This window comes from Saimiri boliviensis, chromosome 8 (genome assembly GCF_048565385.1).
Source record: "Saimiri boliviensis isolate mSaiBol1 chromosome 8, mSaiBol1.pri, whole genome shotgun sequence".
NCBI classification, from domain to species: Eukaryota; Metazoa; Chordata; class Mammalia; order Primates; family Cebidae; genus Saimiri; species Saimiri boliviensis.
Window position 1 is genome coordinate 96,384,222 of NC_133456.1, and position 19,657 is coordinate 96,403,878.

The window sequence follows — 19,657 nt, forward strand, 5'->3', positions numbered from 1 at the left end:
TTTACTTTACACATATTAAAATAAACTGTTCCCTTTGCCTTTGACCTTGCTTTTTTTTTTTTTTTTTTTTTTTTTTTTTTTTTAGATGAAATCTCACTCTGTTACCCAGGCTAGAGTGCAATGGTGCAATCTTGGTTCACTGCAACCTCTGCCTCCCAGGTCCAAGCAATTCTCCTACCTCAGCTTCCCAAGTAGCTAGGATTACAGGTGTCCACCACCACGCTCGGCTAATTTTTATATTTTTAGTAGAGATGGGGTTTCACCATGTTGGCCAGGCTGGTCTTGAACTCCTGACCTCAAGTGATCTGCCTGGTCTCCCAAAGTGCTGGGATTACAGGCATGAACTGCTGCATCCGGACTGACCTTGTTCTTAAACTGACAGTACCATTTTATCTTTCTCTCCACAGAACTGCTTGTTGCTTAAAGTCAGAACTGATTATACTCAGGGTAGTAATAAAAGGACCTCTAGTCTCCATACTAAATTATGGACATCTTAAGTTTTCAAGATGTAGGAAAATATGTTGTTAATGAAAAGTAACAAAATTATGTTCCAGACTTTACAGAATATTTAACTAGGTATATCTTAAAGCTATACTTCCCTAGCTGAATCTCTCAAGCACATTTATATAACTTTTCAGTCATAATTCTAGACATTTGCATAGTTATTAGATGGCAGAAGGTTTTAGAAACAACCAGTGGATTCAGAACCAAGGACACATAGGTTCATCTCTGGGCTCTGCCACTTAACTAGCCACATAATCCTTTGGAATTTCCGCACTCTATAAAAGTCCATTTCTAATCTATTAAGTGGGGGCAACAAACCCCATTTCACAAAGTAAAAATACATGGTATATTAATAATGATTTACTATTTAGTACAGTGTAATGTAAGATGTGTAAAATAGATGCAATGAAGTACAGATAATTACTGTAGGGTTGAGGTACGAGCACAGCATAGGTACCTATGATCTACTTAACAAAAGGGGCACGAAGTCTTGTGTCCCGTTTGCTTCTATGACTCTGCCTTCACACTGTCCCCAGCCCAGCGCTGAAGTCTGTCAAACAGAGTACACATGCAGCTATGCTTGCATGTGGGGGAGTCACTGCTTCTCAGGTGATAAGCATCCATTCCTGGGTAAGTGTATGAAACAATCACTGACTCAGGTGGAACACTCTGTGCCATTCCCATGTTTAAATTACAGACCATTTTCATTTTTATTTTAATATATTCTTTAATTCATTAAATATATTCATTGAATACCTAAGGTACTGAGTGACAGAGAAGTTTCAAAAGAGCTCCGGGTCCCCCACAGATTTAAAGTATAATTTGAGTAATAATGCAAAGTAACATACAATGGATAACTATGATGTATGATGTACTACAATAGTGAAGAGAAAAAAATTTCTGGGAACGTCTGCAATGTAGCCAGTGGCAGGTGGGACATTTTGATAAGTCAGAACTTTTAATCACTATGGTAGGGGCCTTATGAAGCTGAAATTTCATTTCAAAGGTGTCACCAGGAAAAGTAAGTGTATATTTTTAAATAAAATGAAATCTAATGAATAAAAATGAGGCATAATAGATGGTCTCAAAGGTGGAGCACCTGGAAGACATTTATCTTATCCAGTATAAGAAAACAAAAACAATGACTTGAAGTTTCACAGCTTTTGTATTTGAAGGTAACCTTGGGAGAAATGAGTAGACCTAGAATTATTTTACTGTTAGACACATCAAGCTGACAGCATATTATAGTTTAAATGGCAACTGCAAAGTTCAAAACAACTTTTGTTTGTTTTATATAGAAAGTACATGAGGTTAAGGTCTAAACTAATGCATTCGTCATTTCTATTTGCCTGTGTCAAAATCCACTGACTGTTTTTGTAGCGGGTCATACAGAGCAGAGATGAGTGGCGTGGAAAACAATGGGCTCCCCTTCAAGACACTTGTTAGTTATAGGGACTTCAGGTAAACCAAGGAAGAAAAAAACGCTATTACTCAGAATTTATGAAATACTTACAGCAAAATTATGCCTAAAATAATTATGTATTTTATAGCAGTTATGACTCCAAAATGCTTAGTTGTTTTCAAGCATATGTGGAGAAACAAAGCTCCTATCTCTTCAGAAAGTCCTCTGCTCTCCCCTTCCTGTACATTAAAAATACATTTAAAGCGGAAGGTGAGCAAAGTTATTAACTGTATTAAAGCTGAAGTGCTTAGCCAAATAATTTCCACTTTCTTCAGACTGTCTGAGTTCCCTTTTGAAAACAGATGAATAATCATTTTATATATATTTTCTTCAAGAAAATCAAAAGACTTAGATGTTAGGAAATCCCACACCTGGGTAAATTTCTCCCTTGTTTTTCTTTTTTTCTTTCTTTTTTTTTTTGAGACAAAGTCTGACTCTGTCACCCAGGTTGGAGTACAGTGGTGTGATTTCAGCTCACTGCAACCTCCACCTCCCAGGTTCAAGTAATTTCCCCTACCTCAGCCTCCCAAGTAGCTGGGATTATAGGCATCTGCCACCATGCCTGGCTAATTTTTGTATTTTCAGTAGAGACAGGGTTTCACCATGTTGGCAAGGCTGGTTTTGAATTCCTGACCTCAGGTGATTCTCCTACCTCAGCCTCCCAAAGTGCTGGGATTACAGACATGAGCTACCAAGCCTAGTCTCTCCCTTGTTTTTCATTTAATTTTGAGTCAGGTCATGAAATGGTACAGTGGCAGGAAAGCCCATACAACGTGTACCTCTCCAGCTATGGCCTAAACAACCAACAAGCTTAAATGTTTAGGGCCAAAGGGCCATTCGAGGAGAGATGGAAGATGACTACACTGAGCCCTCAGAACATCTCAGATGTGTGCAGCATGGAAGGGTGGTCACCATGGGCTAAGAGAGGCTGCAAGTGTCCACATGGCTGGTAAATCAGGTGCAAATTTAAGCACAAAGATTACTCAGTACACATTAATAACACAGTGAAGGTTCACTTTCACCATTTAGGTCTCACCTCTTCAGAGACACCTTCCTTCATCTTTCTAATTCAGCATTTCTATTGTTTTGAAACCAGATAATAAGAAACATGACATTTTTTGGACTCAGAGGCTTTCTTATAGCATCAGTTGTGATGTTGCCGAAGATTTGTGAAGCTAGCAATTGGACAGTTAACTGGTTACTCTCATGCACTCTACCATGATTTACATTATTTTACATAGTGCTCTGGGGTACCTGTTTGTGCATCAAGCTTTTCTGTATTTTCTATTACATCTTAAAATAGATTAGATGATCACATGGTATGAACATTTTACAGGCTCCTGAAACATGCTTGTAGATTGATTTTTTTTTTTTTTTTTTTTTGAGACAGTCTGTCGCCCAGCCTGGAGTGCAGCAGCATGATCTCAGCTCACCGCAACCTCTGCCTCTGTGGTTCAGTTGATTCTCTTGCCTCAGCCTCCAGAGTAGCTGGGATTACAGGCATGCACTACCACACCCGGCTAATTTTTGTATTTTCAGTAGAGTTGTTTCTCCATGTTGGCTGGGCTGATCTCAAACTTCTGACTTCAAATTATCCCCCCAACCGTGTCCCCACCTTGGCCTCCCCAAGTGCTGCGATTACCGTGTCCAATTGTAGATTGATTTTTTGAAAGCTTGCAGAAACTGCACTCTAATCATAAACACTTCTAACCTGCTGCATTCTCACCAGCAATGACTATTTTCATTAAATATTTTAATCTATTTTTGATGGGGGAAATGGTACGGTAGCCCATTGTCGTAACTGCATTTCTTTGCTTAAACATTTCCTTAAGAGGATAGATTTTGGGGAAAATAAAGTAGATAACATGCTTAGCACATACTACATACTTAATATCTGTCGGCTGTTATTAGGAGTATTATTGTTTTGAAACCAGATAATAAGAAACATGACATTTTTTGGACTCAGAGGCTTTCTTATAGCATCAGTTGTGATGTTGCTGAAGATTTGTGAAGCTAGCAATCGGACAGTTAAATGAAAGAAAAGCCTCCAGGACTTTTTAGAAAACATCGTTGGTGTCAGGTTGATGTTTGCTCCCTGGTCTCTTTCCCATTTGCTTCTTTGTGTCCTTTTGTCTGTGTGACTATATTTCACAGGAATTCATTCATGAAACTGGTGTTTGAGTGACTTTCCTGAAGAAATCATCCTCTTGAGTGTTGATCTCAGCGGGCTGGCTTGGCAGGAGCAGTCGCAGTATCAGTTGTGGTTTCTGCCGTCCTCGCTCACGAGTCTAGACCCTTTCCTTGTCAGCTTCCTCACACTGCTTCTATTGCTCTTGCATTGCCTCTTTGTGGCATATGAAGTACGACTTCTCTCGCCTTTCAATAATATGAGCAATGTCATTTTGAAGAAAAATGTATGCCCCAAGCTTGCAAATTTTTCCTTGTATCATCATGATGATGATATTATCATAACATAATCTATTATCAGAAGGTTCTTGAGATATGACAAGCTACAGTCTTGTAAGTGTAATTGTAAGTGTTTCTTACAATTCGACTTTTGGTTTCTTTTATTTTTGTGAGTCCGAGTTTTGCTCTTGTTACCCAGGCTGGAGTGCAATGGCGCAATCTCGGCTCACCGCAACCTCCGCCTCCTGGGTTCAGGCAATTCTCCTGCCTCAGCCTCCTGAGTAGCTGGGATTACAGGCACGTGTCACCATGCCCAATTTTTATTTTTAGTAGAGACGGGGTTTCACCATGTTGACCAGGATGGTCTCGATCTCTTGACCTCGTGATCCACCCGCCTCGGCCTCCCAAAGTGCTGGGATTACAGGCTTGAGCCACTGCGCCCGGCTACAATTCGACTTTTAACAAAATTCTAGAACACTGTAAGAAGTCAGATCTCTAATAATAAAAAATACAGTTGAAAGACCTAGGTGAGGTAGCATTAGTTGGGAAGATGGACTAGCATAATGGTGAACTATTTCAATTCTTTTTTTCCTTAGTTGAAGTTCTGAAATTATTCAGGTCTAGAATAATTAAAAATACAGAATAACCTACAGTTCTAGTTCACAAATAATTTTAGCACACATAAATGAATATTTATTGCCCTTCCATGTACAATCTAAATCTTTAAGAATCAACAATAAATGATTTTATTTGTTTATAGTCTTATCACCTACATTACTACACAACAGACCAATAACCTGTACTTACTGTGTGGGCTTTCTTTTTTTTTGAGATGGAGTCTCACTCTGTGGTCCAGGCTGGAGTGCAGTCATATGATTTCTGCTCACTGCAACCTCTGCTTCCTGGGTTCAAGTGATTTTCATGGCATAGCGTCGTGAGTAGCTGGGTACAGATGCGTGCCACTATGCCCCACTAATTTTTGTATTTTTAGTAGAGATGGAGTTTCTCCATGTTGGCCAGGCTGGTCTCAAAGTCCTGGCCCCAAGTGATCCCGCCCACCTTGGCCTCCTAAAGTGCTGAGATTACAGGCGTGAGCCACCGTGCCTGGCCAGTCTGTACTTAGCGTGTTTTTATTTCTTAGCACCAACCTGGATAGCAGTAGACGAACATTCCCAAAGTAGGCAGACTACATCATTAAGTAAAGAACAGACAGGTTCTGGAACAGACTTCTACCTACTCCCTACTCCCCCATAAACACCACCTCATCATTTTACAATAGAAGAACACTTTCTACTACCTTCTGATAGTTTTATCCAAGTCTTGAGTTTTAAGAAGATTCTTCCAAAGTCACCGATCAAAGTGATTTGAGGACTCTGGCTCAGACATCTTTCTTTTATAAAAGGCTGGTATACAGTGTTGGGGCACACTTAGTTCTTTTACAGAACTTACACTTGGGGAACAATGTCATAGCCCTCTCAGGTAGGCAAGTTCATCATTTGACACTGCTCCACAGTTGTAGATATTTCAGAATGTAGGGAAATGTTAACAACTGGTATGTAGTATATATGTACCTCAATATTCTCCTGTTTCTTGTTATCAAGTCATAAATCAGCATCTCTTTTATAAGTTTAGTCTGCTTTTTTATGGTCCTACCCATTTTAGGTCATGGGAGGAAGAATGAAATTTATTTTATGAGATGCCACTGGCAATTCACCTAGGTGTGTGGTACTGTCTTGGTACAGATCACTGCAGAGGATATGATATACTCAAATTCCTCAAACATTTATGAAGTGCCTACTCTGTGTGTGATTAGGGGTAGGTAGGGCTGGGGAAAATAGAATTAAAGATAAAAAAGATAGAGTTTCTGTTCTATTATTTTTATTTTTTGAGATGGAGTTTTGCTCTTTTGCCCAGGCTGGAGTGGAGTGGACCCAAACTCGGCTCACTGCAACCACCGGATCCTGGGTTCAAGCGATTCTCTTTCCTCAGCCTCCCGAGTAGCTGGGGTTTTCGATGCCTGCCACCATACCTGGCTAATTTTGTATTTTTTGTAGGGACGGGGTTTCACTATGTTGACCAGGCTGGTCTGGAACTCCTGACCTCAGGTGATTCACCCTCCTTGGCCTCCCAAAGTCCCGGGATTATAGGTGTGAGCCACCGCACTGATTGTTTCTGTTTTTTAGGGCATGACAAAAATGCTCTCTGCCTTTCCACGCCAACCCTGAAGTCACATCTGAGATTTCTTTGTTTGTGGCTGTATTCTCCTTTTCAGTTGTTCCACCTTCTAGCTCTAATTCCTTCCTGTGAGGGGTCTCCCCTTGTCATAGTCCCTGCCAGCCTCTGCTGCCTGCCTCAGTGCCCCTCAGGATCTTCTGTCTTCCTCTATCCTGCCTTATGTTGATATTCCTTGGCTTTTCATATTAAGACTGCCCTATGCTTCTTGTCCTTCCTCCTTCCTAATCTAATAGAAATAATCTAATAAATAAATAATAATTTAATAATGATAATCTAATAATTAGCAATCTAATAGATTAATAAAGTAATCCCCTATGCAGAAGAAAAAGGTGCTCTTATTTATTTAGAAAGAAAGGAAAGAAGGAAAGAGCACCTTTTTCTTCTGCATAAGAGATTACTTTACTAGATCCCTGGTTCTTGCTTATTTGTTTGTTCATGAGAAAAACCACAGAGAGCTGTCAGAAGCCCCTTACTTAGGTCCTGGTTTCGTTTCATTGTTCTATAACCTTGGGCAAATCACAGTTGAGGGGAAGGAGTCATTTTAATCAATGAAATATAGATAATCTATTTAGCTTCTTCTAGTTCTAATATTTCAGAATGCACAACTGCTTGGATATGTTTTGAAACTCAATGAATAAATGTGGTTAAGACTGTGGACAGAACATCTGCAGGAGGAAAGAAGCTACATGGACACATAGTCCCTGAAGTCTGTATTTTAGTAAAATAACTCCTACTCACCACTCCTCAAATGGTGTACATATTCATGAAAACATTACCCAGGGTGGAAAGAAACCAATGAGAAGTTACTTACTCTAACCATTGACAAAAATCCTCCGTTTTCAAACAAAAATTATAAAGGTTGAAAACGTAAGATTTCTGTAAGAGTGCTACCAGAGAACTCTGGATGAACTATGTTTATGTTTGTTAGAGTGAAAAAAAAAACTTTTGCCACTTTTCATTTTGAAATAATTTAAAACTTACAGAAAAATTTAAAAATAGTACAAGGAACTCCCATGTACCCTTTACATGGTGGCTATTCCACAACTGTTAATGCTCTACCATATTTGATTTTTCATTCTTTCTCTTTCTATATACACATATTTTTAATAACACTTTAATGAAATAACTATTTTTCAAAAATTCTAAAAGAATGGTGATAATACATATCCTGTAAAAATGTGAATTCTTGTTCTCCCAGTGCTGAGAAACTGTGAAATCTTCAAATACTATGAAGTATCAAACTCCAGAAAAATTTTAAGAGCTACATATTTTACACATAGAAAAGTAATGCTTTTATACACAAGCTCTCTTAACAATCTAAATATCTAAATAATAAGGAAAATAAAGGAATACAGATTGGATGCTCCAGGTTGTTATTAAGAGATTCTGAGGCATATAGTAAATGTCCATAGGAAAGTAGGTTATGAAGAGAAAGGTGGTATAGCTACCAGCGAGTGGATAATAGAGATTCCTGGATTTAGGAAAATGTTTCAAAAGTAATACAAACAATTAGAAATAATTCCAGGAAGCATAAAACTATCTACTCTGCATGCTATAGATTAGGTCTCTATTATAAATTCTTTCATGAAAAATACTTTACTGTAATTTATTGATCTTTTTTAAATGGACGGCAATGGGGAAATGATATTCAAAATACCTTTGTAAACAGCTTTGCTGGAGTGTCCCACTGTCTATTACAAATACACTGAAATTAGACTAAATAGGAAAACACTTTCAGCAGACCATTATTTATGTTCCAGTGCTGTAAACTATCAATAAAAATAATGTTTATTGGTTTAAGCAGGAACAGAAGTGATTCATCTGTAAAGGTGCTGCCCAAGGCTTGTGCTGAGATCTGGCCAGATCATTTGTATGACTCATGAAAGTGAGAACACTATTTCTTTCTGATAGGCAATAATGGCTCTATTAAACTAAGGAGCTCTCAGTTAGGTCAAATCTGTGATTATATTCAACCAAAAAATGTAGACCATGACTTTAATTCATGGTTTAATAGCAGTTTCTCATTTATGGAAATTAGTGTAAGTGTGCTCTTTGTCTGTGATAGCTAATACATACAGTTAGTTAGCTTTTCTCAGTTATATTTTCAGCCTTCACAGGACAGTTAGAAAGAAAAAACAAGTACATTCATGTGTTAAAATCAAGACAGTCATTGACTAATTCTGTATCTCCTGGATAACACATTCATCAATCTGATTGTACTCAGCGGCCAATGTTTGGATCGTAAGATTATAAAGCAGAAATTCCCAGGCAGTTACTCCAGGCACCTGAAATTCCCAGGTAGTTACTCCAGGCACCTGAAATTCCTAGGTAGTTACTCCAGGAAACTGTTTTAATTCCTCAAAGTGCTTTGTATAATTCTGGATTCTAGTTGAATTTTTTATTTTGTTGGGGGAAATTCTGAGTTCTTTTGTTTTGAAATCCTCTCAAGATTATTTTAAAGCGCTTTATAGAATAATTTTTGTAACAAGCCATACACAAAGGAATTAATAGCATTGGAATCATGAATGAAATTCAAGGCTAGCAATCAAAGCAACCTGTAGGCTGGGCTTGGTGGCTCACACCTGTAATCCCAGAACTTTGGGAGGCTGAGACAGGTAGATGGCTTGAGCCTAGGTGTTCAAGACCAGCCTGGCCTACATGGTGAAACCCCGTCTCCAGGAAAAAATGGAAAAATTAGCCAGGTGTGGTGGTGCATGCCTGTGGTCCCAGCTACTGGGGAGGCTGAGGCAGGAGGATTGCTTGAGTCTGGGAGGTAGAGGCTGCAGTCAGCTGACATTGCCCCACTGCACTCTAGCCTGGGTGACAGAGTGAGATTCTATCTCAATTTTAAAAAATCAATTTGTAAACTAACATTTTATAAAACATGAAAAGCAATAATTACTGAAATATCTGTAGCTTGGTTAAGGCTAAAACTAGAGTCTACCCAATCACCAAAAGAACAACAGAGATCTACCAATACAAGTCAGTAACTCATCAGATGGGCAATGCCTGGGGATGCAGCTGGTCCCACAAAGTCGGCAATTTTTATAGATCGTATCGGATTCCAAACCAAAAATGTTTTACTTGTTTTGTTCTCTGGTTCAAATGGATGTTGTGAGTATTGTGAAGCATTAAAGTAAGGTGACATTAGTTTAATTAATACTTACTGAGCACTTGCTACAAGTCAGCCTCTAAAAAGACAAAAAGAATTAAGACACAGTATATGACCTAAAGGAGTTTACAGCCTAGTGAGAAAGACAAAAATGAACTAGGATGATGAAACAAGGAAGGGCCATCCCAGGGGAGTCGAGGAGGTCAGAGCCAGACTCAGTGTACCAGACGAGGAAGGAAGACACGCAATGCAGTGAGTGCTGAATATGCTTTCAAGGAGCTTGGCTATGAGGGGAAGAGAGAGGACCATGCTACAGAGGTAAGCAGAGTGGAAAAGGGCTTTGTTTTTTATTTTGTTTGTTTTTAAAATTTTATAGAGATTTCTGCACATAACTAGGCTATGGGAAGGCACCAGTGGAGAAGGGTAGAGAAGGAGACAAAAAAGGGAGAGAGAAAGAGGGAATGAATATTTGATGGAACATTCTGTGATAGGTAAGAGAGCTGACAACTACATAAGGTCTTAAATTTATGTCTTTTGTTGGCTTAAGAAATGTCAAAATCTAAATGTTTTATTTTGTGACCACTGTTTTCAAAATGTAATTCCAAAATAAATTTTTAAAAGCCTAAATATTTTGAACAAAATGAAGTTCATGTACCTCTAATTTAAATGCAAAACAATATAATATTATTTGAAGAAGATAAATGACATACTGGAAGATATTAAATATGACTCTTTTAGACTTAATAAAATAATTTTAATATTCTTAGTATTACAGTTTGTCAAATGTGATTCAAGTAAGTCTCTCATTTTTCTCTAAAGAGGAATATTTTTTTGAAGGTGATTCATAAATTACACATTGTACCTTGACAAAATTATCATTTCATGGCATCTGCATCAAACCCATTACCTTATGTTCTGTTGCCTAGCTACTGGAATTCTGAAGTTTAATGGCTTTTAGATGGTTATTGAAATTTCAAACAGAATTTCACCTATGTAGTCTACAGAAAGAAAAACTGCTAGACACATTTATTTACTTAAATTTTCAAAGGAAATTTCTTTGTTTGCAAAGCCTCAGAATTCTAAGTTTTGGAGAAGAGTGTACCCATTTTCAATGGAGGACACTTAACATCACATATCAAGTCACACTAAATTTACACCAGTTTTTTTTGTTTTGTTTGTTTTTACTACAGCTGTGGAGATAAGAAAAATATTTTCTTTGTCTTTCTGAAATGTTTAAGACTTTAAATCTATTGTTAAGGTCCTGCTTCATTTGCACAAGTCTGCATATGATATACACATGCATGCATCTTTATAGTAAGTACTTCGGCTTACCTGTTCCCATGCAAACACATGTTGATTATAATAATACTGAATTTGTTCATTTGCAATGTTAATGCACAGCTGCTCAAAGGAATTTTTTTTGAAATTTTCAAAGCCAAATATATCAAGAATGCCAATGCTCAGCTCATCACCATTCTCACTAGAAGAAAAAAAGAGACATTATTTTACTTCCTGTAGAGGTAATGGAAAACAGGGAATCTTAGAGTTGTCATTTGTGATTGAGCTAAGAAACTACTATAAGGACATACTCTTAGAGTGAAATTTTCTTCACTGAAATAGTTTCTGTCTGTAGCACATAAAGATAATCACAGATATTGATTTTTATATGAAAATGGAACAATATTTTCCTTGAACTACAGAACCACTTGGATACTCTTATCCACTGAAACAAAAGAAACTTTTTCTTCTCCTAAGAACAAAGTAACAGGCTTGAGTGAGTCAGGAATTACAAGAACCACCTGGGTAGGGATTAGAGCACAGCAAAAATATATTTATCAAAAACTGTCCCAGAAAAGCAAAAATTCTGTTAAAGAGTATAGCCTTTAATTTTAAGAGAATAATTTGAAAATCTTACTAAAAGATCTTAATTATTTTAAAGAATTGTTATTTGCTTTTGGGTCATTTACTTATAATTTTTTAAATATAGAACAAATGGCAACCTGGAGAAAGATAAATACATAGGGATTTCTTTTTATATTTAAATACTTTAAAATATAATTAAATACTATTTCACAATTAAGTATTTCAAATACATTTTTTTCTACTATTGGTCAAAAGGTTTACTCCTCCCCAAAGAAATAGATACATTGCAGAGTTATTGTGATGTAAATTTAAAAAGAAAGTACAAAAGCTTCTCTATGTGTTCATCATTTAGGTATTCCAGGGTTATACTTAGTATTATGTAAGGAAGTGATTTGGAAATGACAGTCAGCAACTGCACACTGTGAGCTGAAGGATCTGCTCTACATTTGGAAGAAGTGACTGAATTCAAATTTCAGGCCGTGGAATACTTTAAATATGTGCTGGGATGGACAAAAGGAAAGCTATCTAAGTATTTCTGAAAGTTCTTATTTTGAATAATAATTCCATATTATTGTATGAGCCAAGATGTCTAGTTAATACTTACGCTGGTTTTATCAAAATTATTATCCTTTTACAATCTCTTTGCCCCACAGGATCCCACAGAGATAAATATTTAACTCACTGCATAAAAAAGTGTAGCCAGGAGGGACCTTACAAATGATCTAGTTCAGGGATTCTTAAAGTAGGATCTGTTCATGGCTTTCAAGTGGTCTGGAATCATTAAGTGTGCAATATTTTGGTCGGCATGTAGAAATATATCCATTTTTTATTTTGAAGTGAAGGAAAAAGAAAGTTTTCAAGATGTTCTTAAAAGGCTCCAAAATGCACCCCAAGAACTAAGACCACTGACTGGTCATTCAATGCCCTTATTTAACAGCTGAGGAGGGAAAGACCCAGACAAATGCAGTAAGTTGCACAGTATCCCATAACGAGTTAGTGGCAAAGCTTAACATACAACATATGCTGTTTAAAATCTTAGTGTACATCTTGACAAAGTTGAACTAAATTATTTCAATTGGCCTCCCTTTAGTTTTTAAACTTTCTGTTCAAATTCTGAAAATCTAAGATTTGGATGGTTTCCATTAGTAAATGGAAAGGAAAGTTGCCATTTAGTATATTTAGTCTATGTACATTTAGTACATAGGCTACAGTGGACCCCCCTTTTGGATAGGTTCCATTTAGTGCCAAATATGCAGATGATAATTAACAAAATGAGGCCAAATCACTAAATATCTTGCCTATATTTTCTGGAATATACATATAATAAAAATCCCTGATTTTTTTCCATTTTCATATGAATGCTTGACATAATATAGATGACCACAGCAGAACATAAAAACCATTTTGACCATTACATCAAAATGGGAAAATGGTATAGATGGTACCCAGGAGGTACAGAAGCAATTTTGAGAGACACAGAACATGGAGAAAAAATGGCTTTTAGATATTTTGACTATACATAGTATTATGGTGTGGTATGTATTTTAGTGAAAAAATAATAATGAATTGCATACTTGAAATGTGTATAATGGTCTTTTATGCTTAGTAAGCAAGTGCGAAGGAGGAGATCTTATGGTAGGCATCCATCTTGCTCTTCCACATGCGAAATTCTAAAGATTATGCCATTCATCACAGAACAAAGCTTTAGATGCAAATGTAAGGACCTGGATCTATGTTCGAGCCTGCCTATAGAGAGCACTTAGTCAATGGTAGCTATAATTATCTTTAAGAAGGAATACTTTAGACTTACAGTCAGATAATAATACTTACATCCTGGCTCTGCCATTTACTATTACTACATTTATCTAGTGCATTTCTGAACCAAATTTCATTAGAGTTGCAGTGAGGATGTAATGGGGTTACAGTTAGAGTTGACATATGAAAAGAAAGTTTACCTTTATCTTCAAGGTTTCTTTTAAACCCTCAAAATAAATACAAAGAACTGCTGAGTTGACATTTTATATAAGCATAAAGTGGTATATGCTTCATGGTACAACTTCTAATTAAAAGAACCTATTAGTTGATAGTAAGATATCACATTTTAAAAACTCACTTTCTATTGTGTTATTCATGTTGCTACAGTTTATGTTGCAGCAATTTAAAAATTTTACAGTTATGTGGCATTATGAGGTAGGTCTATTAGGAAGTGATCGATTAAACTATCATTTTAATAATTTAATTTTATCAATTAGAAACATCTTGGCCCCACATGTGTGCCTAATCTCAGTTGGTCCACCCGAGACCCCCTGAGAATCAACCCTAGCCCCCCACGCGACCCCTTATCCATGCTGACAAGATGAAAGAAACAATCATGAACCAGGAAAAGCTTGCCAAACTACAGGCACAAGTGCGCATTGGTGGGAAAGGAACTGCTTGCAGAAAGAAGGTGGTTCATAGAACAGCCACAGCAGATAATAAAAAACTTCAGTTCTCCTTAAAGAAGTTAGGGGTAAACAGTATCTCTGGTATCGAAGAGGTGAATATGTTTACAAATCAAGGAACAGTGATCCACTTTAACAACCCTAAAGTGCAGGTATCTCTGGCAGTGAACACTTTCACCTTTACAGGCCATGCTGAGACAAAGCAGCTGACAGAAGTGCCACCCAGCATCTTAATCCAGCTTGGGGCAGACAGTCCAACTAGTTTAAGGAGACTGGCTGAAGCTGTGCCCAAACAGTCTGTGGATGGAAAAGCACCACTTGCTACTAGAGAGGAGGATGATGATGAAGTTTCAGATCTTGTGGGGTGGATCACTGTTCCTTGGTTTGTAAACTGCATGTTCTTTCCATGCACCCCAGAACCTAAAATGCAATAAAATATACATATATTAACAAATAATAATAAAAAAAAGTATTGTGGGCCTGAAAAAAAAAAAGAAACATCTTGAAAGAGACCTATACAAAACAATCAGTTAGAAAATAGATTTACATCACCTGACATTTGGGAAAAAATGTTTCTGTAAAAATTTTTACCTTGGTAATGAGTCATGCTTCAACAAACTGTTAATGCAATTGACTATCCAACTAAAAAGACGTCCATATAAAGTTTTAGCCATGGCATCCCTAACATCGGTAGCTTTTTCTACAGTGTTGGGTCGAATAATTGTTTCTCCTCTAGTGACCACACAGTGGGAGGTGAGAGCTTCTTGTAGCTCATCTGCCTGAATGCAAAGCAAAGAAGCAGCTGAAAAACAAACAGTTGCGTTGTTAGAAGAAATTATGGCAATGACATCACTCCCCCAAAATGAAAATGTCTTAATCTGCCTGCCTCAAATGACATGAATTAATGTGTGAAGATTATGTAATGTAAAAATACAGTATTATTCAACATGAGGCCGATGTCTCTTCTTGATCGTTTTTCTCAACTTTTCTCTGCTGGTTAAACTTAGGCTACTGCATAATATGACACAACCCAAATCACACTGGCTGGCAGAGTGAAATAGCTGCACAAGCAAGTGGCTATTTATGTGATGTCAAACAGTTTCACTAAGTTATGCTAAATAATTTAAAACATAATAAATAGATTTGGTAAATTTGGATACCATTATTATATATACATTTTCAAAATGTAGAAATTAATTGGAAGGTTACTTAGATTTCAGGGGCATACTGCAATAAATGTATTTCAAGTACCTTCTGCAGTACATAACAGAAAGAGCATAAACTTACCTTGAAGTACATGTACTTATAGTTGACATTCATGTACTTGTACTTATACTTGACATTCATGTACATATCATTCTGCTTTTTAGTTTCATACTTCAATTACTAAATTTTGTTAAAACTAGATGCTTGACAAACATTTATTTGGCATTTAATATTAATTATGTTTCATGGGGAATTTAAAATTAATAATACTTTAACTCAGTGCACAGAACTCGTTTTTGAATATAATAAACATCTTTAACCAAAACTATTACATGACAGATTAGCTAATTTTTCAAATCTGTTATTCTCCTTTTAAAATATTTTGAACATTTTAAATTTACTTTTAGCACTTGTGACAAGACATTTCTTGGTTATGTGGGTAAGATTGTCAATTCCTATATTAAAATATTTTTTCATACTGTGGAAGTACTACAGGCTCATTGCAGAAATTTTACCTTCTAAGTTAATATTCTGCATTTCCTTTCTTCGAGGCATGTTTACTACCATTAGTCTGTACAACTATTTTATTTAATATAACATCTTATGCATTTCCCATTTTGCTCAATATTGTTTGTAAATGTGATTTGATTTGCTGCATAATATTCTGACAAATATAATAATATATAAATAATTTAAAAATTACTGGATGTTTAGGTTGTTTCCATATGTTCATAATTGTAAAACATGCCAGGATAGGCCAGGCGTGGTGGCTCACACTTGTAATCCCAGCACTTTGGGAGGTCGAGGCTGGTGGATTACCTGAGGTCAAGAGTTTGAGATCAGCCTGGCTCACATGGCAAAACCCTGTCTATACTAAAAAAAATACAAAAATTAGCCAGGATGGTTGTGTGCACCTGTAGTCCCAACTACTCGGGAGGCTGAGGCAGGAGAATTGCTTGAACCTAGGAGGTGGAGGTTGCAGTGAGACCAGACTGTGCCACTGCACTCCAGCCTGGGTGACAGAGTGAGACTCCATCTCAAAAAATAAAAATAAAAATAAAAATAAAAAAGTTCAGGATAAATATTTTAAGCATAAATCTGTGTTCATATTTTCTACTATTTTCTTAACATAGGTTACCTAAATTCAGCAATTTTTAAAAAATATGTAAATATGTAAAAGTTTTTTTTTTTTTTTTTCTTTTTTGAGAAAGTCTTGCTCTGTCACCCAGGCTAGTATGCTGCAGCACAATTATGGCTCACTACAGCCTCAAACTCCTGGGCTTAAGAGATCCTCCCACCTCAGCTTCCCACACAGCTGGGACCACAGGTGTGTGAAAACCTGCCTGGCTAATTACTATTATTATTATTATTATTTGGTAGAGATGAGGTTTTGCCATATTGCTCAGGCTGGTCTGGAACTCCTGGACTCAATAAAGTTTTTTGATATATACGATTTAACTGCTATTCAAAAACTCTGAACCAATTACACTTCTCTCAGCCAAATAAAACACTAATAATTTCAATTCAATTTCATGGACACCAGAGACTATAATTTTTTTAAATAGTCAATTTGATAGGAGAAAATGTTTGCTTTTTATTTACTTGTAATTGATTCCTAGTGAAGCTGAGTACTTTATTCTTTCATATTTTTATTGATAATTTGCTTCTTAGTTTGAAAATTGCAATATTTTCATTGATATGTTCATCTTTTCCTATCAACTTATATGAACCTCTTCATAGCTTAAAGAAATGATTTGCTATATATGTTGCAAATATTTTCTCTAAGTTTCTAAATTGTACTGCAATTTTATTTATGTTTTCTTTTTTCACTATGAAAGTTTTAATTTTTATGTAGTCAAATACCCATTTTTTTTTAAAGAAAATCATTTCTGCTTTTCATTTTCTACACATAATTCCTTCAAGTCCTTTCTCCCCTCAATATTATATAAATCCATTTCAGTCTCTTTAATGATTTTTTTTGCATTTGAATTTATGTATGTTTGGAATTCATTCTGGTATACAGTATATGAGAATGATTCAAATTCCTCCTCCCCCAAATGGCTAGTCAGTTCCCTACAATACTGATTCCCTAGTGATTTGTATATGTCATTTTTGGTAATACACCTTGGATCTGTTTCTGAGTAATGTCGCCCACTGATCTGTATGTTTATTTCTGTTTCTACATTGTTTATTTATGTGACATACATTTACTGTCTACTGCATGCAAGGCATTTTACCTGGGGATATACTGCTAAGTATAATACTTTCTAAAACAAAGCACTAATCCTGATGGTCTTTATCCAGAAAGAATGGGAAGCTAAACAAGAAATTTAAGCAGGAAGATAAAAGGAGAAGGATGAGGAGGGGCAGACGGAGAGAGAGAGGGAAGTGGAGGTGAAGATGGAAAGGGAAAGGGAGAGACTGAGAGAACCCACTAATACATAGGTTATGTGATTTCTGAAAGAATTGTGGAGAACGACCTGGAAAAAAATCAATTCTTGATGTGAAATGATCAACTGGGAGGTCTCTTAGTTCAGGTGAGAGGTGATGTTGTTTTTGATGAGAATGCTGACAATGGTGGTAAAGAGAAGTGGTCAGATTTGAGAGATATTTATGGGATAAAATGGTCAGAACTGTTGCTTAATTGAAACAAGGCACCTGTAACACCATATGGAAATGCAGCTTTGGTTTGGACATAATTCCTTCTAACTTTTAATTAGAAATCATTTTAATGTAAATTAATAAAATTTCTACTTTCCACGAGTGGTTTTCCAGAAAGTATTTTATTTAATTTTAATGATATTCATATTCATATCAACTTTTTATAACCTATAGGACTGTTTTCTGTTATGCAGAAATAGGTTCTGACTCATCAAAATCATTTTTTGGTTTGGTTGTTTCTAGGTATACCCTTATCTACAACCTTTCTCAATTGCAACTCATTCCATTGGCTGCTGCTAGCTCTTCTAAATATGATCAGATGGTGAGATTTAAATCTTATTGATGGAGTTGTCAGGTTATTTCTTCTACTTCTGATAAATTAATATCATACATGTCAATTAAAATTTTTTATATATGGAAAATTCGAACATGTTTCCTCAAGGTTTCCAGGCACATGCCAGTCACTACATGCCAACTCCAGACACTTGTGCTACTGTATTACCACGCTGGTTCCAAAGACACCATGGGGTAGACTTTATAGGGATCTTGGGGACAGGTCCAGACAAAGATAATGTGGCATGTAGCCTCCTAAAACTACCCCATCTCATCCTGTTCTTAAGTATAAATCAGAAAAAGTATATAAATACAAATTTTTATTATGATTCTCCATTTTTTTTTTTGGAGACAAAATCTTGCTCCATTACCCAGGCTGGAGTACAGATCTCGGCTCACTGCAACCTCTGCCTCCATGTTCAAGTGATTCTCTTGCCTCAGCCTCTCCTCTCAAGTAGCTGAGACTACAGGTGCATGTTATCATGCTTGGCTAATTTTTCTATTTTTAGTAGACACAAGGTTTTCCCATATTGGCCAGGTTGGTCTTGAACTCCTGACCACAGGTGATCCACCAGCCTTGGTCTCCCAAAGTCCTGGGATTACAAGTGTGAGCCATTGCACCCAGCCTGATTCTTCATTTGTTATTTTGAATGAAACAGCAAATATGGAATTATGAAAGCATGTGCCAATATTAAAAATAAAATGCTGGGCACGGTGGCTCATGCCTGTAATCCTAACACTTTGGAAAGCCAAGGCGGGTGGATCACAAGGTCAGGAGATGGAGACCATCCTGGCTAACACAGTGAAACCCTGACTCCACTAAAAATACAAAAAATTAGCTGGGCATGGTGGTATGCGCCTATAGTCCCAGCTACTCAGGAGTCTGAGGCAGGAGAATCACTTGAACCTGGGAGGTGGAGGTTGCAGTGAGCTGACAGTGTGCCACTGCACTCCAGCCTGTGTGACAAAGCGTGATTCTGTCTCAAAATAAAATAAAATAAAATAAAACAAAATAAAATAACAGCATACTAGGCAATACTAAATAGAAAAAAGCTATGCTCTTGAAGATATTAATGGAAAACATTAAACTACTGGAATGATTGATAAAACTCTACTATCAAGAAAAAACTTGATTTGAAGCAAATACCATGATGTGCTTCTCTTATGTAGAAAATGATTGCAAAATTAATCAACCCAGGATGAATGGGTGTAAAATATATCTAGTATGAAAACATACAGGCCTTTATTACTTGTAAAATGATACAGATGCTAAATCTGTAAGACAATAACTTATAATTCTTTTTCAGATCAGTTTACTATGTGCTTTTATATCAAAATGTAAATAGCTCCCCAAATAGTCATAAAAGCCTAATCTTCAGAAACATTTTCTACAGTAATTAGTTAATTTGTAGGCATGAAGATGTTTTAAGTAGT

At 36.4% G+C, this 19,657-nt stretch overlaps 1 protein-coding gene and 1 pseudogene across 8 annotated transcripts in view; one reads left to right on the forward strand and one right to left on the reverse strand.

Moving 5' to 3' along the window:
- The window catches only part of MYO3A (myosin IIIA), a 235,110-nt gene that overhangs the window by 71,308 nt on the left and 144,145 nt on the right, over positions 1-19,657 (reverse strand). For all 8 annotated transcript variants that reach the window (XR_012518908.1, XM_074404907.1, XM_074404908.1 and 5 more), the window contains 2 exons: positions 14,615-14,825; positions 11,052-11,199 (listed from right to left, as the gene is read on the reverse strand). Coding sequence is in view for 7 of the 8 variants with exons in the window: in XM_074404907.1 (XP_074261008.1) it covers positions 11,052-11,199; positions 14,615-14,825 (359 nt within the window). In the remaining variant the exon portion in view is untranslated. The remainder of the gene's footprint in view (positions 1-11,051; positions 11,200-14,614; positions 14,826-19,657) is intronic.
- Positions 13,939-14,457, forward strand: LOC104651799 (transcription factor BTF3 pseudogene; annotated as a pseudogene).